This window comes from Saccopteryx bilineata, chromosome 1, assembly GCF_036850765.1.
Source record: "Saccopteryx bilineata isolate mSacBil1 chromosome 1, mSacBil1_pri_phased_curated, whole genome shotgun sequence".
NCBI classification, from domain to species: Eukaryota; Metazoa; Chordata; class Mammalia; order Chiroptera; family Emballonuridae; genus Saccopteryx; species Saccopteryx bilineata.
In genome coordinates, this window is record NC_089490.1 from 187705849 (window position 1) to 187733088 (window position 27240).

Below are 27240 nucleotides of genomic sequence, written 5' to 3' on the forward strand. Positions count from 1 at the left end.
CTGTGTTCCAGGGTGTCACATTTGCACATTCAACCAACTGCATGTTGAAAAAGTATTTTTGATTTAAGGCTGGATGTTGGGAATCTTGACCATTTGTGGATTTCGGTATGGGGTTGGGTGTGTCCTGAAATCAATTCCTCACTGATTCCTAGTTAAGTTTTTGGGGATTCAAAAGTTATACGTATTCAGATTTTCACCTGTGCCATGGTTGGCTCTTCCAACCCCCCACATTGTTCAAGGGTTAACCATACTGAAAACTAACTGTAAAGAAGCATAAAAATTTTACTTTAGGTTCTGCCTCTAAACATTAAGAAAGTTTTGAAATATTTTCTTATAGTCTCTTAACTTTTGTTCTTTAAGTAGTTGAAATCATGTTGTTTTCATATATTTGTTTTTTGTTAAACTATAAGTATTTTCCCAAGTCAGTAAGAACCTGGTGATTTAATGGCTTTGTAACATTTCAACATATAGACCATCATTGACTGCATTGGAGCTTTAGGTTGCTTCTAAAATATTCATTTTCTGTTGGAAATTATTTACTAGTAGTAATTGAGAGATTGGCAATAATAAGTTGCTATGTAAATGTCATCTATGAAGCGCTAAAAAATGTCTTTTATTTTTCCCTTCCAGGTGTTACTATGTTTTTCAAATGGAAATCATTATGATATTGTCTATCCCATAAAGTATAAAGAGAGCTCTGCTATGTGTCAGTGTAAGTATCACCCTTGTGTTTATATAGGAAATTATATTCTTAAGCTCTCTAGTCTTCATGCATATAGGTCAGGGTAAGTATACTCAGTTTTATTGTATAAAAAGATATTTCTAAGAACCTTAGGTTGCCAAAAATATATTTTTTCTTTTGTTTCTAAGTGAGAGGAGGGGAAATAGACTCTCACATATGCCTCGACTGGGATCAACCCAGCAACCCCTGTCTAGGGATTACTCTGCCCATCTGGGGTCCATGCAACTGAGCTATTCCTAGTGCCGGATATGGAGGCTCCTTAGAGCCATCCTCAGCACCCCGGGCCAATGGGCTTGAATCAACTGAGCAATGGCTGTGGGAGGAGAAGAGAGAGGGAGCGGGGGTTGAGTGGAGAAGCAGATGGTCGCTTCCCCTGTGTGCCCTGACAGGGACTTGAACCGGGACATCCACACACCACGCCGATGCTCTAACCAATGACCAATCCAGCCAGGGCCCCAAAAATATTAATACTGTATTAAAAACTTGTTTCAATAGCAAAAAAAAGAGCTAATAGCTAGAGTTGGACTTGTAAATACAAAGTTATTTCTTTCCTGAAGTAAGTTCAATAAGGATTTGTATTTGTTTTTCAAACTGGTAGTGTATAGCTTAAAAATCTAAATGACTGAGTAAATCAAACATTTAATTGTATTTGGCTCTAGAGCAGGATTTCTTAATCTTGGCACTGCTGACATTTTGGGCCAGAATATTCTTTGTTGTGGGGCCTGTTCTATATGTTATGGGATGTTTAGTAGTATTCCTAGCATCTACTTTGTGAGATCTCTTTCCTATATAGACAACCAAAAATTTAACCAGGTTTTGCCACATATTTCCTGGAGGACACAGTTTTCCCTCCCTTTCCAGTTGAAAATTATTGCTCTATTAGTTAGTTTCTTCATCTGTTCTGACAAAGTACACCTCACTAATACAAAGCAGTAGTGCTGGGCATGTGACAGCATTTTCCTCTGTTCTTAATCTAGTGGTGATCAGTAAAGATATTGTGTAATGTAATTTTTTTTTTTTTTGTATTTTTCTGAAGTTAGAAGCAGGGAGGTAGTTAGATAGACTCCCACATGTGCCCGACCGGGATCCACTCGGCCTGCCCACTAGGGGGCGATGCTCTGCCCATCTGGGGCATTGCTCCATTGCAGCTGGAGCCATTCTAGCACCTGAGGCAGAGGCCATGGAGCCATCCTCAGCGCCCAGGTCAACTTTGCTCCAATGGAGCCTCGGCTGTGGGAGGGGAAGAGAGAGAGAAAGAGAAAGGAGAGGGGGAAGGGTGGAGAAGCAGATGGGCACTTCTCCTGTGTGCCCTGACTGGGAATCGATCCTGGGACTTCCACACGCCAGGGCTGATGCTCTACCACTGAGCAAACTGGCCAGGGCTGCAAATTTTTGATTGTTTGAGGTATGGAAAGTCCAGCTGTCCATCTTGGGCTGTGTCCTTTTTTTCCCAGTTAGTGAAAATCTGGACATGTCAACTTTGGGAGGATAGTCATGGAGCCTCCTTTCTTGTACTTCTCAGTGCCTTTGTGTTGGATGATATTGGGGTTGCAAGAATGATGGTTTGGGCCCTGGCCGGTTGGCTCAGTAGTAGAGTGTCGGCCTGGCGTGCAGAAGTCCCGGGTTCAATTTCCGGCCAGGGCACACAGGAGAAGCGCCCATCTGCTTCTCCACCCTTCCCCCTCTCCTTCCTCTTTGTCTCTCTCTTCCCCTCCTGCAGCCGAGGCTCCACTAGAGCAAAGATGGCCCGGGCACTGGGGATGGCTCCTTGGCCTCTGCCCCAGGCGCTAGAGTGGCTCTGGTCGCAACAGAGCGGCGCCCCCTGGTGGGCAGAGCGTCTCCCCCTGGTGGGCGTGCCAGGTGGATCCCGGTCGGGTGCATGTGGGAGTCTGTCTGATTGTTTCTCCCCGTTTCCGGCTTCAGAAAAATACAGGGAGAGGGGGGGGAGAATGATGGTTTGTGAGGAGGTCTCTTTGAGATCTCGATGAATTCTTAGTATACTTGTTTTCATAAGGATAACTGCAATAAAATCAAATGAGAGTCCTAAACTACATGTGTAGGTGTTTTTGTGTATTTAGTAATATATATTTCCATGTCTTCTGTTTTATTTCTTTGAAAGCAAAAATGTCTAAATATGCTTCTTCATTGGCTGCTGAAAATATATTTTATAAAAGGTTCTTTTCAGTCCCTCTTTTTTTAAAAAAAAATTTTTTTTAGCCATAGAGGAAGGGTGGGAGGGAAAGAAAGAGAGAGAAAGAGGAACATTGATTTATTCTTCTATGTGCACTGACTGGGGATCAAACCAGCAACCTCTGTGCTTCGGGTTGATGCTCGAACCAACTGAGCTATCCGGCCAGGCTTCTAGCAATTTTAATGTCACAATATGTTCCAACCAAGTCTCTTAAGGTTGGGCACATTGTATGGCATCTGTAATTCTCAGTTTCCTCTTCTGTACAATTAGAATAATCATACCACTGTGCTGGGATTAACTATGAAGATATTATAAAGGCTTTACACAGTGCATAGAGGGTAATAATTGCTCAGTAAGCGTGCTTAGCTTATATTGTCATTGTACGTGTTTCACAGTTGTGATACCTTTTTGTATTGTTGTTAGTTTTTAAAACGGGCAGTTATGTAATTACCTCGGACTAAGTATACACAAATTCTGGTTGCACTCTACCTAGGTAATTTTCTGATTAAATTGTGTTATCGACCACAGATCTAGCAGGTGTCTGTTTAGGATTTTAGAAGACGGCAATAGACACTCAAATTTTGTTACAGCATAAAATTAGTTAATGTTGCATAACACCTTTTTTTGTTAATTGTAGCTCTCCTTTATGAATTGTTGTATGAGAAGGTATTTAAAACTGATGTTAGTAAGATCTTGATGGAACTGGACACTGCTGAAGTAGCTGGTGAAAACAGTGAAATATCAGATTCTGAGGATGATAGTTGCAGGTAAGAATGAATTTAAATTCTTCAGTATCTTTGGTATTCTTAAAATATAGCAGTCTTTTGCAGTACAAGTTTCTTTTTCCCTGCTACTAATTTTATCTAATTTTTATTAAGAAACTGTGATATCTTTAGTTGATAAACATCTATTTCTTTGAAATATGGTTGTATATATGTGGAATGGATTTGGTCCCCCTATCTGTGTAGTATTACAAAATTTTAAGGTTAACATGTCAATTGTGTACCTATACACTGATGAAAAAATGATTTTCTTGACATTAAATAATGCTACCTCTTTCTTTTCAGACAATAAAAGTACCAAATTGGGTCTAGTATGTGAGCAGCTCACATTCACATACTCGCACACTTTACCAAAACTTGTTTGGGCTCATTGGAATATGGCTCTGACTTTTTGGAATATAATTCTGACTGATGACATTTTTATGTGAGGATAGAACAAGTTAGTTGCATGCAAACATGTTGTACCCTTAATTATGGTTTTATTTTTTCCTTTGTAGAAGTAAAACTACTGCTACTAATGATGTGAATGGATTTAAAGCTTTGCCAAGTGATCAGGTATTTTTCCCCTAATGGTTTTAACTCTTTAATATAAGAGCTTATGAAATTATAGTCTTAATTTTTTTTTCTTTTTTCTGGTACATTTTGGGTTATTTAAAAAATTTTTTCTGATTCATTTCAGTAGAGTCAGGGGCGTCTGCTAGTAAGAAATTGTCAGCAGCATTCTAACTTTGGAATTCTTTTGATTTTATTTATTCTTGTACATATCTCAAACAAAGAGGTTTCATAAGCATGTATGTATTGATTGTATTTCCTGATTTTGCTTATTTCTTAGCACTTGAAAAACAATGGGAACTCTCCAAATCTTCCTTTGTCTAGAAAGGTTCTTAAGTCACTCAACCCAGCAGTTTATAGAAATGTAGAATATGAAATTTGGCTGAAGTCTAAACAAGGTAAGTTTAAAAATCTACATTGTTAATAAATTTGTTTTGTGGCACTTGAAAATAATTAAATGAACTTGATATTATACTGATACTGTTTGCAGCTCAACAGAAACGTGATTATTCCATTGCTGCTGGGTTACAGTATGAAGTTGGAGATAAATGCCAAGTAAGTGATTATATAAAAGAAAAGATTTTGCTTGAAATCTTGTAATAGAAACTGAGAAAGCAGATCATTTGATGGTGTTGTCAGTTTGGGAATTCAAAGTATATATTTTTATATCTGCATTTTTTTTTTAAATTAAATGAGAGGGTGAGAGATGAGGAGCCAGAGACAGACTCCTGCTTGCACCCTGACCAGAGTTCACCCAGCAATCCCCCTGCTGGGTGATGCTGTGCCCATCTGGGGCTGCTGCTTCATTGCTTGGCAACAGAGCCATTTTAGTGCCTGAGGTGAGGCCATGGAGCCATAGTCAGTGTCCAAGCCTAACTTGCTTGAACCATTATGTGGGAGGGGTCGGGGGGAGGGTGGAGAAGGAGATGGTCACTTATGTGTGCCCTGACCGGAAATCAAACCCGGGACTTCCACATGCCGACCGATGTTCCTAGTGCAGTCATGGTAGATGCCCTGTTCAGTGTGTGTTGTTTGACTACTGAAAGAAACCTCAGGGCTTGCTTTCCTGTCACAATTTGCTCTTGGAAAATACCAGTTTGTGTGTTAGACAACAGATAATGGATCTATTTTTAGGGAGAAGAAATGTTAGTTACACATTTTGAATATTGGGAAAGTGAGAAGATAATAGTAATTACAGTAGTACTTACTCATGTTCTTCATATGTATAATACATATCTCGTTCCATCTTAATGAGTCCTATGACTTTAATACTATTATTAGCCTTATTTTGCATATGAAGACACTGAAGTATGAGAAGTAACTTGCTCAAGGTCATATCATTGTGAAGAAGAAATGCCAGGCCTGAAGTTCTGGTGTGTGTTGTGCCAGATCTCTGAGCGCAGAACGAGGACAAGATACCTTTCTTGTTGGGAGTCCTAAAGATTCTGCTCCTTTTAACTGTGTTTGTGAGTCTCAGTCACCCCATTAAGTTTAATTTCTTAAAAAAAGAATTGTACTCCTACTTCTTATTAGAAAAAGAATTTAGAACAATTTGGGAAGGCTAAACAGAAGTCTTTATTATAAAGGTAAAAGTACAGAAGGCTGGGAGGTCAAAGAGACATAAATAATTGTACACCTTTTTGAAATTAGTTTTTTGTTTAACTGTACATTTCATGTTCTCTTTAATTGGAAACAAAATAAAATAAAAAAATGGATCATTAATGCAAGGAAGCAGGTCACTGATCTTTCTGGAATTGTTCAACAGGTTAGGTTGGATCACAATGGAAAATTTTCAAATACAGACCTTCAAGGGGTTCACTCTGAGAACGGCCCAGTTTTGGTTGAAGAAGTTGGAAAGAAGTATGTACTACTCTTCAACTAAGGCATTTACTGTCTTTTCCACTTAGTGTTTCTAAATGGCTCTGTGTATTTGCAAATTCAATTAAAGGTGTTTCCTATGTGTAGGAAATATATTGGTTTAGAGCTTTTGAAAAAATAGGTTGAGTTCAAATTCAATGTTTTGCATGGTTACGTATTTTAAATTAAGAAAAAACTCGTTTTTTTGGTTGGAAATAGTTCCTAACTGTAGTGGGAGCTTTGGAGGACAGCAACCATATTAGTTTGTAATATCATTCAGTATTGCATTTTATGTAGTTAATTTTAAGTAAATGTCAGATGGAGTAAAATTTTATGGTTGGCTTACAGTGTTACTTTAGAGCACCCCTTATTTAATTCAGTTGCTGCTGCTCTTATTAGAGATAAAGGTAGTAAGTCACACCTAAACTTACTATGGAAAAGTTGAATCATACACAAATGTAAGGAGCATAGTGCAGTGAATCCCAATATACTACCATCACCCTGTTTCAGGAATTAATAGTATTTGGCAGTCTTTTCTAATCTGTTCTCCCTAATTATTTTTAAAAATGAAAATGGAATATTTCAAAAAATTCCAGATACTACACCATTTTTTATAGACATGTAGATGCTTTTATGTGTCTGAACACAGTAAGGACTCCTTCCTTTCCTCACCCGTTCCTGAGTGCTCCCCAACCAGAAATCAGAAATCACCTGGCAAGCCCCCTATCAGGCAATGCTCTGCTCATCTGGGCCGCTGCTCTGTTGCTCAGCAACTGAGCTATATTAGCACCTGAGGCAAGGCCATGGAGCCAACTTTACTGGAACCATTTGAGCCATGGCTGTGGGATGGCAAGAGAGAGAGGAGAAATAGAGAGGGGGGAGGGATGGTGGAAAAACAGATGGTCACTTCTCCTGTGTGCCCTGATGGAGAATCAAACCTGGGGCTTCCACATGCCAGGCCAGTGCTTTACCACTGAGTCAGTCAGCCAGGGCCTGGTCTTGTTTCTGAATTAGATTAGAAAATATAGTTTTGATTTATGTTTTTCTTATTTGATTAGATTATATCTGGATTGCTAAATGGCTTTGTACTTTTTTTTAAAAAGATTTTATTTATTGATTTTACAGAGGGGGGGCTTGAGAAGTATCATAGTTACTTCACTTCAGTTGTTCGTTGATTGCTTTTCATATGGGCCCTGACCTGTCAAGCCCAGGGTTTGGAGCTGGTGAACTTAACATTGCAGGTCGATGCTATCCACTGTGCCACAACAGGCCAGGCTAATTTGTTTTTAATCCAAGAACTAAAACTGGAAATTCTTTTTTTTTTTTTTTGGTATTTTTCAGAAGCTGGAAACGGGGAGGCAGTCAGACAGACTCCCTCATTTGCCCAACCGGGATCCACCTGGCATGCCCACCAGGGGGCGATGCTCTGCCCATCTTGGGGCGTCGCTCTGCTGCAATCAGAGCCATTCTAGTGCCTGAGGCAGAGGCCACAGAGCCATCCTCAGCGCCCGGGCAAACTTTGCTCCAGTGGAGTCTCAGCTGCGGGAGGGGAAGAGAGAGACAGAGAGGAAGGAGAGGGGGAGGGGTGGAGAAGCAGGTGGGCGCTTCTCCTGTGTGCCATGGCCGGGAATTGAACCCGGGACTCCTGCACGCCATGCCAACGCTCTACCATTGAGCCAACCAGCCAGGGCAAAACTGGAAATTCTTATATAAGTTGCAAATAAAATTGTGCTGAATACTTAACTAGATGTATTTACTACAAGTACTTTATTACAAGTCTTTTTCTTCCTTTTGAAGACACTCAGTGAAGAGCCTCAAACCACCTCCCTCAGAAAGCTGGAACACAGTGTCAGGGAAGAAGGTGAAGAAACCTTCCCCTTCTGGACAAAACTTCCATTCTGGTAGGAGCACATCACGTTACTCTTTGGCGGGGAAAGGGTGATGGTACATGGGTTGTTCATCATAGGAGAATTATGAGGTATTTTTGGCTTCTTGTCACAGATTCAGATTACAGAGGGCCAAAGAATACAAGCAAGCCGATAAAAGCTCCATCAGCACTACCTCCTCGACTCCAGCACCCTTCGGGAGGGAGACAGCATGTGTTCACCAGTCACTCTGCAGGGCCACAGTCTCAGAAAGTCTCCAGTGAGCACAAAAGTCTTAGCAGGATGCCCTCACAGATCATGAGGTAACCTTTCTGAATGCAGGAGCCATAGAAATTAAGGGAGTGGGAATTTCTTTTATTTCCCACATCACATGCTTTTAGTTAGAAAATAATTTTTTAAAGTATTGTTGATAAAATACTTTCCGAGGATTTCAGTTCTTATTAGTTCTCTGTAAATAAATAGAGTTAATGTGTAGGTAAGTCATCTTTATTTTTGAATAACTCCCCCCACCCCCTACATGATTTGGGAGATTTTATTCTAGTCAAATTTTATTCCGTCACTTACTAGATTTCTGGTAGCATGTAATAGGTTAAAATACTGAATTACAAATTGCATTTCTAGTTTTTTGGATGGTGAGGATATTTAATTTCTTTATATATAGGAGTTTAAATCAGCAAAAATGGTTGGTTTACTTTGTTCTTATAAGTTTGTATTTTTAGTATTAGTGTGTCTAGTACTGAATGGGACTGCAAGTTTTAGGTTCATGTAATCATGAATATCAGCATCTGACTATCCAGACACAGATGAACTTCAGGGACATAATTTCCTGTGCTATGGATTTAATTTTTCCTAATCTGTGTTTCTATAGAGTAGTTTATAGCACTTTGGGGCAGCTTTATTTGAGACCATGTATGTTAAGTGGAGACTGTCCTTTTCATGCAAACTTGGCCCTGTCTCCCATGTGTGCTGGAGTCCTCCTAGGTTACTGTCACCAATGCTTTTCTTTTCTGAGTCATCTGAACAGCTGTAGCGTCAGTTTATATTGTGCTTGCAAAGCTCTGATCATTAGTTCCTTTATTTCTGACATTCAGGCATTTCCCTTTCTTGGGTTGTACTTAACTTGTCATTAAAGATTGTTTATGTAACGTAGCATCTTCAAGACAGCTGTAGGTTCTTAGGCCAACATGTTACCAATACTTTTAGTTTCCTGGGGCTGTTGTAACAAGGTACCACAAACTGGGTGGTTTACAACAGAAATTTATTCTGTTAAAGTTTTGGAGGCTGGAAGTCTCAAATTGAGTTCAGTATGACCATGCTCTCTCTGAAGGCAGTGGGGAAGAGTCTGTTCCATGCCCCTTTTCTACCTACTTCTGCTGTTTCCCACAGTGCAGGCACATTCGGGACCCATGGTGGATGACCTCTCCCAACAGATAGAATTTGTACCACTAATCACTAGTTATGGCTGAAGTCTTTTGTTTGGACATTGACCAGACTCTGCTAGCATCTGGTGATATCTTACTCAATTCAGGCAAAGTACCTAAGAGGTCTTTTTTTTTTTTTTAATTTTTATTTTTCCCTTGATTTGATAGAGGGAGGGGGAGTTGGGGGGCATCCATTCGTTGTTCTACTTAGTGTTCCATTTACTTGTGCACTCATTGGTAGCTTCTCATATATGCCCTTACTGGGGATTCAACCTGAGACCTTGACACACTGGGATGGTGCTCTGTCTGCTGAGTGACCTTGGCCAGTTCTGACTTACTTTGAATATTAACATTGGAAATTAAAAAAGTGAAGTAAACATAGGAAAGTCATAGGTAGAAATGAATTTTATTTAAGAGACTAGAAAAGAGGTAGTTTTTCCCTTTTGACACAAGTTTACTCTTAAGTATCTTTTTTTAAAAGATTTTATTTATTTATTTATTTATTTATTTATTTAGAGACAGAGAGAGGGATAGACAGGGACATAGACAGGAACGGAGAGAGATAAGAAGCATCAATCATCAGTTTTTCATTGCGACACTTTAGTTGTTCACTGAATGCTTTCTCATATGTGCCTTGACCGCGGGCCTTAAGCAGACCAAGCAACCCCTTGCTCGAGCCAACGACCTTGGGTCCAAGCTGGTGAGCTTTTGCTCAAACCAGATGAGCTGGGCTCAAGCTGGCGACCTCAGGGTCTTGAACCTGGGTCTTCCGCATCCCAGTTCGACGCTCTATCCACTGTGCCACTGCCTGGTCAGGCTACTCTTAGGTATCTTAAAGATAAAGAAGAAAATGCTCGTAGGCTACTAAATGGCTAATTTAAATAAACTTTTTTTCACCACAAACTGAATTTATATCCAGTTATATCCAATTCCTAGGAATTGGTAGAGTGATGAGACAGATGTGAAATGTCTCTGACGTGCCCCTGGTTGGAAAGTTTTGTTTGTTAGAGCATTGTCCTGAAGAGCAGAGGTTGCTGGTTCGATCCTTGGTCAGGGCACACACAGGAACAGATACTACTGTCTCTTTCCTCCTCTCTCCTTTCCTCTCTAAAGTCAGTAAAATAAACATTAAATAAAAAAAAAGACCCAACTTGATGGAAGAAAGCAGTGTGTAATGCATGGTTGTGAAGCTTTGGAGAGTTTTTGACATTGTGAATGATTAAATAGAAACCTAATTGTATTTGAAATTAGTATACCTTCCTCACTATATGTATGAGTGGATTTTACTAGTACAGTATATTGAAACAAATTTAGAGACTACTGATGATCAAATATTTAAAGTCAAAGTTTGGAATTTTATAGTTAATAGTCCACTTGATTTAAACCCACTAGAGTTTATCTTTCTAATATTTAACATCAGTTTTGAATTCTTCTAGTTACAGAATGAAAGCACTATAATGTTGAGCATGAGACCTTCATGACCTCTCACTCTGAAAAAAATAAGAATATAATAAAAACCAAGCAGATTGCCATGTGTGGCTTCATTATGTGAGTGCTGAAAATGATAGTAACATCATTGCTCTGTCTTTCAGCTAAGTACAGTGAGGATGGATTGGGTTCTCTGTGTGGTGGGTGAGGATAGGAGGGACGATTTGGGCAATAGAACAGACACAAGCTACTGTTAACTTTCCAGAGACATCTGGAATTCGCTGAGTTGTCTTTGGAGGCTTCCACCATGGGGGCTTGAGAGGACTGGTCTAAGATTATCAGGGTCCAGTTTGCTCCCCTGGTTTTTTCCCAGTGACATTGGGATTGACATCTGTGATGTGGAGTTAGGATGCAATTTTAAGCGAGACTGAAGACATAAAGTGGCTGGTTGTCATTTTGGATGTAAAAAAAACATGGTATCATTATGTCCCTCTCTCTTTTTAGGAAGATTATATCTCTTTGTAAATTGTGACAAGATATTTTTCCTTTAGGTTTTGGCTTTTCACTTCCCACGGTTGTGAAACTGTTAGACACAGTAGAAATAGTATTCATATTGACTGTAATAGGTAAAAAGTATATAGAAACATTAGGGTTATGTTGTTATAGGATACTAAACTCTTTCCATGAATTTTTGGGTTATCCTTCTATGACCAAAATTCTATTGAGAGGACAACAGTCTTGTCTGTGCAATTAATATTTAGCCTGGCACATTTTATTATTTTTTATTTTTAGCTTTCCATCTCCCTTGATGGTATCATCAAAAAGCATGAGGATTGTCTTAGTGTCTTTGAACGTTGCCCTTTACTTAGAACAGAAAATTAGAATGTTTTTGAGACCTAAACTAATACCTTTCTTTTTCTTTTGGTGAATTCTTAGGAAAGTATTAGAATGTGGAATAAAGAAATATATGCAGTTCCTACATTTCTGCTCCAATGAGAGGGGGAATAAAAACCTTGTCAATTATTTCTGTATCACTTTCTTTTCTCCCCCCTCCTATCATTTGTAAGGTTGTTGTCTTGACATTGTATAATGTAGCATGTATGATGCCACAGGAGATTCCATGGTTCAACATTCATTCATTGGGTTGCCAAAAGTTCTATAGTAATGTCACGGTGTGTGTAGCTAAATTATCCAAATATTTGTATTGGCAAAATAGGTTATTTTATTTTAGGTATTCATACATTTATTTGTTTTTTGTGATAAGAATGTTTTATTTGACAGAAAACCTGATCGTGAGAGAGCTGAGGATTTTGATCACATGAGCCGAGAATCTAACTATTTTGGCCTCTCCCCAGAAGAACGCAAAGAGAAGCAAGCTATAGAAGAATCTAGATTGCTTTATGAGATTCAAAACCGAGATGAACATGCTTTCCCAGCCCTTTCTGTATGTATAAAAAGAGATTTTAAAAGTTCTTGGTTCGAAATCTCTCCTTAATATACAGTTGATCCCTGAACTACAGGATTGGACTGTGTGGGTCCACATATATGCAGGTTTTTTTCAATAAATACAGTTGGCCCTTCGAATCTCCTGATTTGGCATCTGAAGATTCAACCAACCACAGAATCAGTAGATAATGGAGGGCTGGCTGTGTACGTTCTTTTACATCATTTTGTATAAGGAACTTGAGCATCCATGGGTTTTAGTATCTGTTGGGGTTCTGGAATGAATCCTCTGGATACTGAGGGATGCCTATAGCTAGGTTTTTGGGGAGTTAAAAATTATATGCAGAGTTTTGATTCCATGGGAGGGGTTGGCATCCCTACCCCCCCCCCCCATGTTGTTCAGTGGTCAACTGTAGTTTTAATATATTAAACTAAATAGTTTCTAATGATAGACTGATAATTTTTAAACTGAAGGGTACCTTAAAGATCATTTAATTGATCCTCCTTTTCACATTTTTCATGAAGGTGAGGTCTAAAGATAATTGGTGTAGGAGCTGAAGCAGTTAAATTGTTTAGCTCATTTGTAGATTAGTGTTGTGAATTAAAACGTTTATTTTGCTAGCCAAAATAACAAGATACATCAATAAAATCAGGAAAGTCTCTTCAGTAGTTTTTTTTTTTTTTTAATTTTTAATTTTTTTACAGGGACAGAGAGAGGGATAGATAGGGACGGACAGACAGGAATGGAGAGAGATGAGAAGCATCAATCATCAAGTTTTCGTTGTGACACCTTAGTTGTTCATTGATTGCTTTCTCATATGTGCCTTGACCATGGGCCTTCAGCAGACTGAGTAACCCCCTGCTCGAGCCAGCGACCTTGGGTCCATGCTAGTGAGCTTTTTGTTCAAGCCAGATGAGCCTGCGCTCAAGCTGGCAACCCCGGGGTCTTGATTCTAGGTCCTTCTGCATCCCAGTCCGACGCTCTATCCACTGCACCACCGCCTGGTCAGGCTCTTCAGTGTTCTTTATTAAACACGCCCTCACTTACTAACCCCACATGTACAGTAAGAGCCGTGGTTCAGAGTGTTTGCGGTTGGAGGTGGTAGTACCTATAATCTGTTGTCTTTGTCCTTGGCTCTGTGTCAGATGCGGGGCTGGAATGGATGCTTCTCTGATGAAAGAAATGTTCTCTACCTTTACATTTCTTAATTCTTTTGGGAGAGTCAGAATGGAAAACAGTTTCTCCTGTAGAGTGAAGTATATATTCTGTGAGGAGGGTTCATTGGCAGAATAGGGGAGCTGTGATTCAGTCGAGTGCTGGGAGCCTCACACCACCTGTGATCCAGAGTGGTGCTTGGACTGTTACAGGAGGCTACCCAGCATACCAGTGTAAAACATTAAATAATGCCCCTCACACTCCATTCGCTGACCACTGGCTTCTGTGGAATCCTTTAGAGGTGTGAGATGCTTCTCTGGAATAATACTTTACTGTGGCACAGGGGTTAGAGCTTAGGAATTACTGGACAAAGTGCCCAAATCCATGTGTGAATTAGTCATGGTCTGTATGTTAAATATATATATGTAATATGTTATTTTCCCATAATATTTAGATAATATTAAGTTTGTACTCAGCTTTCTGTCTTTTTCAGTTAGTGAATGGTAAGAATACAACCACTGTATGTGGGACTAGATTGTGACACATTTTGATTGTTAAAATGGAGTCATACACATTTTTATTTATTTATTTTTTTCACAGAGACAGAGTCAGAGAGAGGGATAGATAGAGACAGACAGACAGGAACGGAGAGATGAGAAGCATCAATCAGTTTTTCGTTGCGACACCTTAGTTGTTCACTGATTGCTCTCTCATATGTGCCTTGACCGTGGGGCTACAGCAGACTGAGTAACCCCTTGCTCGAGCCAGCGACCTTGGGTCCAAGCTGGTAAGCTTTTGCTCAAACCAGATGAGCCTGTGCTCAAGCCGGCGACCTCAGGGTCTTGAACCTGGGTCCTCTGCATCCCAGTCCAACACTTGATCCACTGCGCCACTGCCTGGTCAGGCTCATACACATTTTTAGATTAGGCAGTTTGAATCCTGTCTTGTCCTCTAGAGCAGTGGTCCCCAACGTTTTTTGGGCCACGGACTGGTTTAATGTCAAAAATATTTTCACGGACCAGCCTTTAGGGTGGGACGGATAAATGCACAAAATAAAATTATGCGACTGGCGTAAAAACTGTGGTATTTTTAAATATAATTGTCGAATTTACGAGACAAGCGTCAAGAGTGAGTCTTAGACGGATGTAACAGAGGGAATCTGGTCATTAAAAAAAAAAAAAAACATCGTTCAGACTTAAATATAAATAAAACGGAAATAATGTAAGTTATTTATTCTTTCTCTGTGGACCGGTACCAAATGGCCCACAGACCAGTCCCGGTTCGCGGCCCGGGGGTTGGGGACCACTGCTCTAGAGTACTCCTGCCACAGTGGGCTGGGATTCTCCTCTCAGCTCTGAGCAGTATTTACTCATGAGGTACCAACAGGAGAGGACCTTCAATGATAATTTACGTTAAAAACCTGACTTTCTCCAGTCCCTTTGTTACACCAATTAAAAGATTAGATCTCATGCAGAGCTTTCTTGATTTGTGGATAGTCAGCATTTCATTGATAACATCCTGGTGCACTTTATCTGCTAATTTGCACTTTGGCTCTACAATGTTGTGTTTGAAGGTGGATAGAAAAGGTGCTATTCTCTGTGCAAAGAATGTAAATGTAAGTTGTGAGGAGAAAGTTTGGTCAGAGCACCTTCCTGTGTTCACGATATGAGGAAGTGTTATTAATAATTTAGGCTGAGGGTCGGATTGCCTAATACTTTGACTTATTAATAGGCCTATAACTATAGAGTATAAAATTAAATATGGACCGTATGTCCTATTTTATAACATTTGGAAGTATAAAGATAAAAGGGGCTATGAATTTTTAGACTTAAGTCAGATGTATGAAGAGTGCATTTGTGGTTAAATCTTTTAACACAAAGTGTTGGGTTTTGTTAATTTGAAGAGCTCATCAGTCAGTCACTCATCTTCTCAGAGTAGCAACCCGTGCATCCAGAGAAAATCATCACATGTGAATGATAGGAAAGGAAGCAGGCGGAGGATCGATACTGAAGAACGAAAAGATAAAGGTATGTTATTTAACCTTTAAAAGCAGATACTTAAGATCTGTGTCTGGTTTAAAGTCATTCATTGAGAAGAGAACCCTTTTAAAATCATTAAACAATAAAATATCACATATCTTACTGTTGCAAAGAAACTGACTTAAGCCGATGCTCATGTTAAATGTTATTCTGAAAATTATATTTTTCACTGATTTAAACATGATTCAAATAGTACTGTTGGCTTTATATTTTGTTTTTCTTTTTTCAACCCTGACTCATGGCTGATGGCCGTCTTTCTTCATCTTGATCTGTTACAGACTCTAGCCATGGACATACTCACCCGGATAAAAAACCCGGGCCAGCTACATCAGAGGTAAATGCTCTTAATACTAACTGCATCTTTTCTTTTTCCTTCACACCGATAGCAGGAAGAAGGTCGAAGGAGAAGATGTTGACTTCATTTTAGAACTGTTAGAGAAGTAGACAAGTAGAGAAAAATGGAGAAAAAATGTTAGTGCTTAAGGAAAATTCACTCACAAATTATAACCATTTCTTCCAAGGTACATCATGAAGACCTGTCTGAATTGGTGGAGACTAGCTTTTATTTTCTAATACTTCATAATAGATTGAGATTTTTAAAGGAACAGTCTGTTCTTAAAACCATGTCCGCAAGAAAAATGGCTCAGTATGACATTAAAAGATGTGCAGTAAAGTTACCTATCTGTTGCAGACCAGAGGTAGTTAAAAAGTCAAGAGGATTTAGTCAAGTGTAGGTAGGGTGAACTAAAAAGACAACCACCATGATTCTAAAATGTGGGTTTTGAAACATGAAAGTAAGCCTTTTTTTTTTTCTTTCAAAGAATATTAGCGATGATAAATGTGCAAGAATTTCATCACCATTAAAGTCGAAATTAGAATGCCCACCTCCTGTAGAACAAGTAAGTACATTGTTGCATCTGACATGGAAGTTTCTGTTCCCTGTTTCTTTTTCTTTTTTTAGACAGAGAGGGATAGACAAGAAGGGAGAGAGATGAAACGCATTATCAATTTTTTTTGTTGTGGCACTTTAGTTCATTAATTGCTTTCTCGTATGTGCCTTGACCGCAGGCCTTCAGCAGATTGAGTAACCCCTTGCTCGAGCCAGGGCCTTCAGCAGACTGAGTAATCCCTTGCTCGAGCCAGCGATCTTGGGTCCAAGCTGGTGAGCTTTTGCTCAAACCAGATGAACCTGCACTCAAGCTGGCGACCGCGGGGTCTCGAACCTGGGTCCTTCCGCATCCCAGTCCAATGCTCTATCCACTGCGCCGCTGCCTGGTCAGGCTCTCTGTGTTTCTTAGTTCTGTATGTGGTTAATTTAAAAACAAAACATCGGCCTAACCTGTCGTGGCGCAGTGGATAAAGCATCAACCTGGAACACTGAGGTCACCGGTTCCAAACACTGGGTTTGCCTGGTCAAGGCACATATGGTAGTTGGTGCTTCTTTCTCCTCCCTGACTTTTTCTCTCTTCTCTAAAATGAATAAATAATATCTAATAAAAAAACAAAACAAAAACGTAGGAAACAGGGAGATATGATGTAGCATAATTTGGGTGCAATTATAAGTTTTATAATTCTGTTATTTAGAATGTCCTAAGTTTTTATTGGATGCTATTTTGATATTTTTATATTCCTTTTTGGACATAGAAGTCATTCTTAATTGTTTTTTGAATATGTTTGTGTTTGGTACCTTGTGTTAGTTTCCTTTGTGGTGGGTTGGCTTGAAAATTAGATTTTTGAAGGGAAATTGAGAATTTCTACTTTATTTTAAAACCTTTGAGTTGTCTGCATTCTTAACAATTATTTCATAGAAGGCAGGGAATGCAATGATTAAATTGTAATGAAGTGATTAGAAAAAAAATATTTATAGAGCAATACCACCAACTTACAAATTTAAGGATGGAGGAACCAGAGTTCTGTCAGAAACTTGGGTTTTGCTTTAATACAAGAGTAGGGAAAGGTCTTAGTCCTTGCCTTTCAGTCACATCCTTTCTGTCAGGTAGAAAGCATGTAGTTTCGTGGCATGTCTTTGTCTGAGGAGCCATTTTAAGTAACTCAGAGATTTCAAGGTGATTTCCATGGTTTTTTTATCTTGCCTTAAAAGCATTGTGTCAAAGTTCCTTTAGAGTTTGTTTCTAATTCTGCCAATGACTTCTGTGAATTTTGGCAAGCAGTTCCTGGTTGGGATTAAATTTGTGTGGTATTTTTGGCTACTGTGCTTTTTTCTTTCATTTCTAAGACTGGAAAGACCATTTATGTAGAAACTGCAGCTGTATAAAAGGTAGGCATTTCAGGGTATGTTTGATGGTTAAAATGCACTCTTATCTTTTTCCACCCCTCTTCTCGAAGAAGCCAGCAGAACATGTGTCTTTGTCAAATCCAGCTCCCCTTCTAGTTTCTCCAGAGGTCCATCTAACTCCTGCGGTGCCTTCTTTACCAGCCACTGTGCCAGCCTGGCCAAGCGAACCTACATCTTTTGGACCAACAGGTTAGATCAGAATTTCAAAAATGCAGTGAACTATTCAACATAAGCATTGCAAGTCAGAGACTTCAATTCTCGAGTGTGGAGCCTCACAGAGCATTTTCTGATCCACTGCCTTGCTCTGCTTCTAGTATGGGAGGTTTTCATTTGGTAATTCATTTGAGATACGCCCTTAATATCCCAGGAGCGAGATGTGTGAGCTCGTTCTCACCGCTGGTGGGTCTGGTTGCTCAGCACAGACCCCTACAGTTTGCATTCCCCATGGACCAATTTGTATGACCGTTAAAAGCTTTGCCAGGCTTTGTCTACATGTTTGTGAGAGCTACTATTAGATGACATTGATGCAGAGCTGGTTTCCTGGCTTATTTTCTCCTGTGTGTCCAGGAGGGTCCTTGGTTAATAGAAGTTTCTTTGTATTGTTTAGTACACATCTTTTTACTAGCTATATCATTTGTACAGCATTCTTTTACTTAGAGTTTAATGAAATGTATTTGTAGAGAATTACTTTCCACTTTCTATAGTTTTTTATTTCTTTCCCTTTCTTTTGTAGGTGTCCCTGCTCAAATCCCTGTCTTATCAGTGACACAGACTCTGACTACTGGACCTGATTCTGCTGTGTCCCAAGCTCATTTAACACCCTCTCCAGTTCCTGTGTCAATACAGGCAGTTAACCAGCCCTTGATGCCTTTGCCTCAGACACTGAGCCTTTACCAAGACCCACTCTATCCTGGGTTTCCTTGTAATGAAAAGGGAGATCGAGCCATTGCACCACCTTACTCACTGTGTCACACTGGGGAGGACCTGCCTAAAGGTATGATTCTTCTCCAAGTTCAAATTGATAATAAAATCAGTACTTTGTAAAGTAAATTGATAAGATTCAGTGAGATGTCTAAGTAGAGGTTAAAGGTCATGTTGATGAGTGCGCCAAAGGATTTACTTGGGAAAGACAGCAGAGATTTGGTATTAGTCATTCATCCTGTGTTTCAGCTTGTGCTTGATTGGATTATGTTTTTGTGTGTTTAGTGGCTGCACCTTCACCCCATTATTTTTTCAAGAATAGCCTAAAACCATTTTGAATTAAGTTTTCATGTTAACCAGATAACTAAATATTTACTGAGTTTTCTCATCACTACTCATAATTACTTCATGAAAATGTTACAGGGATGAATATAATACATTATAGCTGTCATATTTTAAAAGAATTCTTTTTAAATTTTCCCGTCCCCTTTTCTTTAAAGGAATTATAAGTTGCACAATTTCCTATTTGTAGGCAAAGTAATGCAGTAACTGTCTGTATGCTCTTTACCTGGATTTTTGTGGATTTTTTTTTCATTGGCTTCATGTCTGGTCTGTGGGTAACTGGTTAATGTCAGATGAATACCTTAACTGATATTATCCTATTAATAGTAATGAGTTAAGGTTATGTTGATTTTACCCTTAACCCTCATCATTTTTATTTCATAATATTTTGAACTCCACAGAAAAGTTGAAAAAGAAATAGAGTGAACACCTGAGTTTCTTTCACACAGATTTAATTTAAATTAGAGACAAATCTCAGTTTAAGGTATTTCGGGGCTTAAGACAAAGCATATGGAACCTGAAAATAATGTATAGAAACCTATAGTGACCTACTGTAGTCCTATCTACCAGTTCAACCAGAGCCTGGTTTTGGTTATATTAAATTTGGTGTTTTTTTTTTCATTTTTTCATTTTTCTGAAGCTGGAAACGGGGAGAGACAGTCAGACAGACTCCCGCATGCGCCCGACCGGGATCCACCCGGCACGCCCACCAGGGGCGACGCTCTGCCCACCAGGGGGCGATGCTCTGCCCATCCTGGGCGTCGCCATGTTGCGACCAGAGCCACTCTAGCGCCTGAGGCAGAGGCCACAGAGCCATCCCCAGCGCCCGGGCCATCTCTGCTCCAATGGAGCCTTGGCTGCGGGAGGGGAAGAGAGAGACAGAGAGGAAAGCGCGGCGGAGGGGTGGAGAAGCAAATGGGCGCTTCTCCTGTGTGCCCTGGCCGGGAATCGAACCCGGGTCCTCCGCACGCTAGGCCGACGCTCTACCGCTGAGCCAACCGGCCAGGGCCAAATTTGGTTTTTATCTATGTTTATATCAGGCTAGAGAGAATTCCAGTAGGCAGAGTTGTCTTTAGAACTATATACTGTTTGAGAATAAAGAAAAACTTTTGAATGTATAATTGTACTGAGTGATTATTATTTATTTTCAGATAAGAACATTCTCCGATTCTTCTTTAATCTTGGTGTAAAGGTATTTACATTTTATTATTTTAAATTTATTTTTAAGTTAACAGTTTTAAATTATTACTGTTTAATATCCTGTCAGTAGAAGTAACCTAAAGTTTACTAAATCTCATTACTTTAAAAACTATCATTTTCAATAGTGTAGTATGGGTTTTTTGTTTTGTTTTGTTTTGTTTGGTGGTAGTTGAGGCTCTGAATTTTGCTTGCTTTTCCTTTTCACTGGGCAGTGATTTAACCCTGTGAATATGTTCAGGAGATGGCATTGTCCCTGGGCGACCTAGTGGGAATGCTCTCACTGAGGGATTCAGCGAGCCATTCAGGTTTGAAGTTCTCTATCACTTGTGGCTGGATAGCCCTGGACAAGTCATTTAATGTATCTGAGCCTAGCTTTTTTAATTTATGGAGTGAGGATTGCATTCTACCACCTGCCTCAGTTGTTGAAATGATCAAAGGAAATACCATGTGAAAGTATTCTTATGAAGTGCGGTGTTGACCAGTGGATCAGAGGTATCCTTTGGAAGTGCTCAGCCAAAAAATAGCTTGCCTTAGGAAGAGAGGCTGGTGCACTCTATGTCCTTGTCATTGCTGTGTTGTCTCCTTCCTATCTTGGATTAGTTTCTTTGGGTCCTAGACTGTTAATGTAAAATGAAGTGACCTACTGTAGTCCTATCTACCAGTTCATAAAAGGACACAGTTAATTTTACTATCTACTGCATTTCATTGCCCAGTTTTACATTTATCTAATGTTGGTTTTAGCTAAATTAGCCATTCAGCTGGTAAAATTTTTTGTGTGTGTTTTGATCTTTTGCTGATACTTAGTAGGGAAAATATTTGGCATACTTTATTTTCAGTATTACCCTTCTCTGATAGGAGTCTAATTTTCATCCTTGCAGAATGTTCTGGGTCTCCTAGAACTGTGGAGTCTTAATCTTAGGAGTCATCTCCTATACCAGCATTTTTCTGATCAGTTACCCAGTTGGCATGAGATCACACAGTGAGCTAGTGGTAGAGCCAAGAAAAAAAAAATGCAGGTCACACTAAATAGTCAATGATTGAGATACTCAAAGCTAGAGGCTCAAGTGCTTGCTGGTGGTTATTTTTGAGATCTGTGTTACCCATAATTATTTCTTTGTGTTAACATCCAAAGGATGAAATTAATGTCCTGATAATCTGTGATTGGGTTCATTACATTGTTGTCTGTCAAACTGCACAGGATTTTGGGTTGGTTTCAGGATAGGACAAGGTGTGGAGCTTTAGAGCAGTGACTTAATGTAATTCCTTTTCATGTTGAGTTTCACAGTGATGTAGTATTTGGAATGCAGATTATAAAAAAAATTCATATATGGTCTTTGCAGGCATAAGAAACTTGCCTTGAGCCCATTCTAAAAATTTTTTAAACCCCCTTTTTGTTTAACTTAACTGTTTTTTTTGTCTTTTTTAGGCATATAGTTGTCCTATGTGGGCCCCACATTCTTACCTGTACCCTCTGCATCAGGCCTACCTGGCAGCCTGCAGGATGTACCCAAAGGTCCCTGTCCCGGTGTATCCTCAGAATCCTTGGTTCCAAGAAGCTCCTGCTCAGAGTGAAAGTGATTGTACGTGTCCCGATGCGCACTTCCCTATGCAGACCGAGGCCAGTGTTAATGGTCAGATGCCACAGGCAGAGATTGGACCGCCGACATTTTCTTCACCTTTGGTTATCCCTCCATCTCAGGTGTCTGAAAGTCATGGACAGTTGTCTTACCAGGCTGATCTTGAATCTGAAAACTCGGGGCAGCTTCTTCATGCTGAATATGAAGAGTCACTGAGTGGCAAGAATATGTTCCCACAGCCGTCCTTTGGGCCTAATCCATACTTAGGCCCAGTTCCCATTGCACCTCCGTTCTTTCCTCATGTCTGGTATGGGTACCCTTTTCAAGGATTCATAGAAAATCCAGTAATGAGGCAGAATATTGTTCTGCCTTCCGATGAGAAAGGAGAATTGGATATATCCCTGGAAAATCTGGATCTGTCTAAACAGTGCGGTTCAGTTTCAGCAATAGATGAGTTTCAGGAGGCCAGATGTGAAGGGGCACAGCATTCCCTCCCTGAGGCAAGTGTGAGTAAGCATGAAGGTCGGGCAGAGCAGTCGTCCCAGACGCCCAAGGCAGACCTGGCGTCCGCGTCCCCTCCTCCAGTGGCGGAGGGGAAGGCTCATCTTCCCACTCAGAATCTAAACAGAGAGAGAGAAGCTGTGCCTGTTGAACTTGAGCCTAAGAGGACCATTCCAAGTCTGAAAGAAAAACCAGAAAAAATGAAAGATCCTAAGACTGCTGCTGTTGTGGTCAGTGGGGCCAACTCTGTGGATAGCAGACTGCAGAGACCAAAAGAAGAGAGTTCAGAAGATGAGAATGAAGTGTCTAATATTCTGAGAAGCGGAAGATCCAAGCAGTTTTATAACCAGACGTATGGAGGCAGGAAGTACAAAAGTGATTGGGGCTATTCTGGTAGGGGAGGCTATCAACATGCAAGAGGCGAGGAGTCCTGGAAGGGGCAGCCAAGCAGAAGCCGTGAGGAAGGTTATCAGTACCATCGAAATGGCAGAGGACGGCCCTACAGGGGGGATAGGAGGAGATCAGGGATGGGAGATGGCCATCGGGGACAACACACTTGATGGCTGTCACTGGAGTATGTTAGAGCAAAAACCTTTTCTTAGGTGGAATGTTTCTGACGGCTTTAAAAAATACATTAAAATAAAAATCCAAATTGGAACTATCTCCTCCCCTTCCCCTTCCCCCTCACTCCTGGACGAGAGATTGGGTATGTGTTCAAGGGGGGGGCAAGTGAATTCTTGGCGTTGCCATTTTCCTCCGTTCAAAGTTTGTTTATTTATCGGGTGACTGCCCCCATAAAAAGAAAATAAGTTTGTTAAAGTATTTTTTATAAACAGTTTAATATAAAACATTATAGATTTAGTGTTTGGTTTTTTTCCTCATATAAGTTTAATTTCAAATGTTGGAAATGTGTGCTTTATAGTGTTTACTAAAGTGACAAGAAAATACACCATTTGACACATGATAGATTCCAAAACATAACATTGCACCAAATAGAAATGTATATTTTATTATGCAATGCCTTAGTCATGAACTGGGCTCAAACAATTCTTAGGCTAAAACACTGTTGTCTTTTGAAATGCTTCCAACCCAAAGGCCTTTCATCTCAATATCTGTCAAACTTGAATAATGTCTTCTCTTAATATTACACATAAGGCAGCCTATTAACCTGTGTCTTAGAAATGTTGTATATAGTTCTTTTACTATTAATAGGGTATATTTTTGAATTTCAGTGAGTATTTGTTGAACCTGAGATTGCATACAAGAACAGATGTTTAAGAAATAGTAGGAAATCTAATGAAATGGCTGTTCCCACCAAGAATTTTTAGCACTGGTGTAAATATGGTGCCTACTCGAAAGAAATGTAGATGCTATGCATTTTGAAAATAATCTGCATCTGTTAAAACTGCAGAAGTTTTTTAATGCCACTTTAACACTAATGCACTGACAGATTTAAATATTTTGTGAGAAATGTTAAAAATTTTTAGCTCAACAGGTTTCTCTAGTTATTGTGTTTTGTTTTTTCTCTTTGCACCATTGGTTATGTGTATCACTTTACATTTGCATGTTCAGTTTATCACAGCTGGAACTACACTGTTCAAAAAGGATGATTGTGACTCTGGTCTTTTCTAGAGGATGCTGCTAGAAAGTGGTTTTGCTTTTGCATTTTATAGCTTGTACCCCTTGCGTCACATCTCTGATCCTGCTTCCATGCAGCTTTCTCAGTGTTTCACTAGAAGTTCCCTTTGCATGTTGCACTCTGTTCTCATTTGGAGATTTGACTCTGAATTAACACAGTATTCATTCATCTGTGTTATACTGTATAAATAACTGTAGCTTATATTTCTCATTTGTACATACTAATGTGAAAATCCTTTTTCATGTTCTCTTTTGGTCAGGAACTTTTGAGTGCTATGCAAATCAAGTAGTAATTTCTCTTTGCATGCCATGTAAAATATTCCTAGCCAAAAATTGATTTTTAAAAAAAAATAAAAGCAAATTACTTTAAAAAGCAAATACAATTCACTTGAATTTGACAAACTGAAACATGAGTTTTCTTGGTTCTCTGATAACTTCCAGGAATGTTTGGGATGCCAGCTAGGCTCAGTGAATCTCCACTGTACTGTAATAATGGTTATTTTACCTCTGTGTTGTTTTAATTACCTAATGTCTGCATAACTGCTGATTTGAGTAGTGATTAGCATTTAGATGTTTTATAACATAGGATTTTAGAGAGCACTTTGAAAGATAATGTTTTATGATGGTGCTAGGTAAAAACTTTAAAAGACAGATGCTTGTATGGAAAAAAATCTTGAGAGAACCTGTTGAAAGGCATTTCTTTTGTCACCTTCTAAGCTCAAACAGTTGGGGAAGGTACTGCTTAAGCCATTTTTTTTCCTTAGTCAACATGAGTAGTTATGGGATGAGATCAGCTGGTCCTTCACTTTCAGCTCATACTTTTTTATGTGTGCGATTAGCTTACCTGAATTTTTTTATGAAAATCACCTTTTGGATATTATGACCACATTTAAAAGTTCAATATACGTTTTAACTCAGGAGTCCAAAAGAAATTGCTGTCTTTCGTTTTATTACTGGGATTTGATCTTATTTTCAAATTCTTCTGGAAATGTTGAAAATTGGATAGGAAAGAAACTTCATTTCTTCACTGTCACTCTGTCTTACCTCAATTGAGTAACAGAATACTCTCTAGTTCCTGAAGGAAATACTGATTTGCTTACTGTTTCCTGTATTTTACCTCCAGGACATGATGGAAACAGTGGTGAAAGAGAACTTTACAGAAGGTACTTTACTCAGTGACCTCTGGAATAAAAGAACTCTGACTTTTGATAATTAGTTTTAAAATTATGAGTCTTTGCATGAAGGTCAGTTTTTTTTTCTTTAGGTTTGTCTTAAATGTATTCAGGGGATTTTGCCTTACGCTGAGGTCAAACTAGGGCCAAGTAAGCTTTTGTCCTTCATTATAGCTGAGTCATATGGTATGTTGACATGAAATGTTTCTGTATTAACAGAAAAATGCTTAGAAGTGAGAATTATTTGTATTTTGAGTTGGAAATTATGGAACTTCTCTGTATTATGATCATAAACATTTTAAAGAACAAATGTTTAGAATGACCAAAGCCCACTTCTTCCTTTGGCTTTTGCTAAACTTGATTTTTGTCCCTTCTAGTATTGTGTATATATTTTACTTCTTCAAGTCCATTTCCTCTCAGATAAAAATCTTCAAGTCCTGCTCCATGTACTCGTTGGCAGAATGGTAGCATCTGTGTAATTCGCATCCTGTTCCCTGGTAACCCATGTGTTCTTTCCATGCTGACCCGAGTGCAGACCCTGCCTGGATCCGGCAGGAGTAGGTTTTCCCAGACCGCAGTGCTTACACAGCCTAGTTGATGCAAACGGCATATTCTTGGCATTGTGTTTCCTTTGTGACTCAAGGTTGAATGAAAATGCCTGTGAACTGCAAACTCGCTTAGGATTGACTTGGTGCAATAAAGTTCCTTTCTAACCACTTCTGGTTTAGGAAACGTTCAGCCATCCTAGAAACTAGCAATATTTATTTACGCCTCATTTATTTTACCTTCAGTTTTAGTTGAGGGAGCCTTAGTCTTTCACTTGTGGGTACTAAGCAAGGTCCATTTTAGTGTAGCTGAAGAGAATGCATATTTGGCTACACTATTTCTGTTTACTATATTTTGCTTCTTATTTAATGTCTAAATTCTAGTTTTTGTTTAAAACCTTAATGGCTCAGTTCCAGCATGTCAGTTGCAAAGAACTAAGTTTTGCTAGTAGTGTCAGCCATTTACTTTCCCCTAATTAGGGGGTTTCTCCCTGAAATAAGTTTTAGAAAATCCTAGAAGAGGGGTGGGTGCATGTCTTAAAGCTGGGAAACGGCAACTTTGGGATTGAATTTACTTGAAAATGGATTAAATTGCATTGTTACAGAGCTAGAAAAAAAATTTAAGTATGAAAAATGATTAATAGCCTTACACTGAGTACAAATAATACTTAAAAGCATGTGAAGATGTGATCATTTGTGATGTTACTTGTAAAAGTATATATAAATACCTTTTGAAGTGTTGAAAGGATAAATAGTACTTTATATTCTTTATCATATCACTTTTTGTAAGTGTTGAATATATTCCTGTTTATTTTTCTATGTTCTGTTTTGTAGCCTTAAGAAGTGTTTCAAACATATCTGAATGTATAAGTAAATGCCCTACATGGTGTGATGCTGCATTATATATACAACTGTGTGCATATATTAAATTTTGTCTGTTGATTCTGCTTGTGATTCTTTGCTTCCAGGGTTAACCAAGTAATATAGCATATAGATCTTAAGAGGAATTTAGTAAACTTCTAAAAAAAAATGAGGTTTCCAAGGTTTTTATCCAGTCTGAAGATAATTCTAGTATGTGCAACTAAAAACCACGTGGGATTGATAACTTTGGGGTAGGTACTGTTCTTTTCCCTGCTTTATATATACATATATAATAAGACGGAGGCAGGCCGAGTAATTACATTTGATTAAGGTCATGAAACTTGTAAGAGGTAGTATTTGATTTGAATCTAGCTGAGAGGTTTTAAAGCTAGTGCTCTCTGCCATTTTTTTCAGCAGTCATGAAATGGGAAAATTAATTTGTAGATTAAATGGCCCTTTTATTTTTTTTAAGTCAGTATTCAATATTTGTTTTGAAGAAAGATGAAATCATTTGGAAGTTTTTTTAAAATGTAAACCCAAGTTTCTTAAGGCTGTATTTTTTCATTAAATTAAGTCACTTAAGAGAATGGCTAGTCAGTACTTGATTAACCTACTTACTGATATGTACTCTGTCTTAGAATGGCTTCACCAGAAGGCAGCACTTGAAACAAAGGCTTTGTTCAGTACAAG

The 27240-nt window shown here is 39.1% G+C and overlaps 1 protein-coding gene across 2 annotated transcripts in view; it reads left to right on the plus strand.

Annotated features, from left to right (window-relative positions):
- OTUD4 (OTU deubiquitinase 4) overlaps positions 1 to 26636 on the plus strand; it is a 43704-nt gene extending 17068 nt beyond the window's left edge. Inside the window, exons 6-21 of one of the 2 annotated variants that reach the window (XM_066232635.1) lie at positions 631 to 712; positions 3571 to 3700; positions 4213 to 4270; positions 4548 to 4665; positions 4758 to 4822; positions 6033 to 6127; positions 7922 to 8025; positions 8126 to 8312; positions 12141 to 12303; positions 15362 to 15485; positions 15776 to 15831; positions 16319 to 16396; positions 17844 to 17982; positions 18527 to 18787; positions 20208 to 20248; positions 21683 to 26636. In XM_066232635.1, the coding sequence (XP_066088732.1) occupies positions 631 to 712; positions 3571 to 3700; positions 4213 to 4270; positions 4548 to 4665; positions 4758 to 4822; positions 6033 to 6127; positions 7922 to 8025; positions 8126 to 8312; positions 12141 to 12303; positions 15362 to 15485; positions 15776 to 15831; positions 16319 to 16396; positions 17844 to 17982; positions 18527 to 18787; positions 20208 to 20248; positions 21683 to 22894 (2913 nt within the window). In that variant the 3' untranslated portion in view covers positions 22895 to 26636. The remainder of the gene's footprint in view (positions 1 to 630; positions 713 to 3570; positions 3701 to 4212; positions 4271 to 4547; positions 4666 to 4757; positions 4823 to 6032; positions 6128 to 7921; positions 8026 to 8125; positions 8313 to 12140; positions 12304 to 15361; positions 15486 to 15775; positions 15832 to 16318; positions 16397 to 17843; positions 17983 to 18526; positions 18788 to 20207; positions 20249 to 21682) is intronic. The other variant, XM_066232644.1, reaches the window with a different exon arrangement.
- Positions 26637 to 27240: the final 604 nt, after the last annotated feature.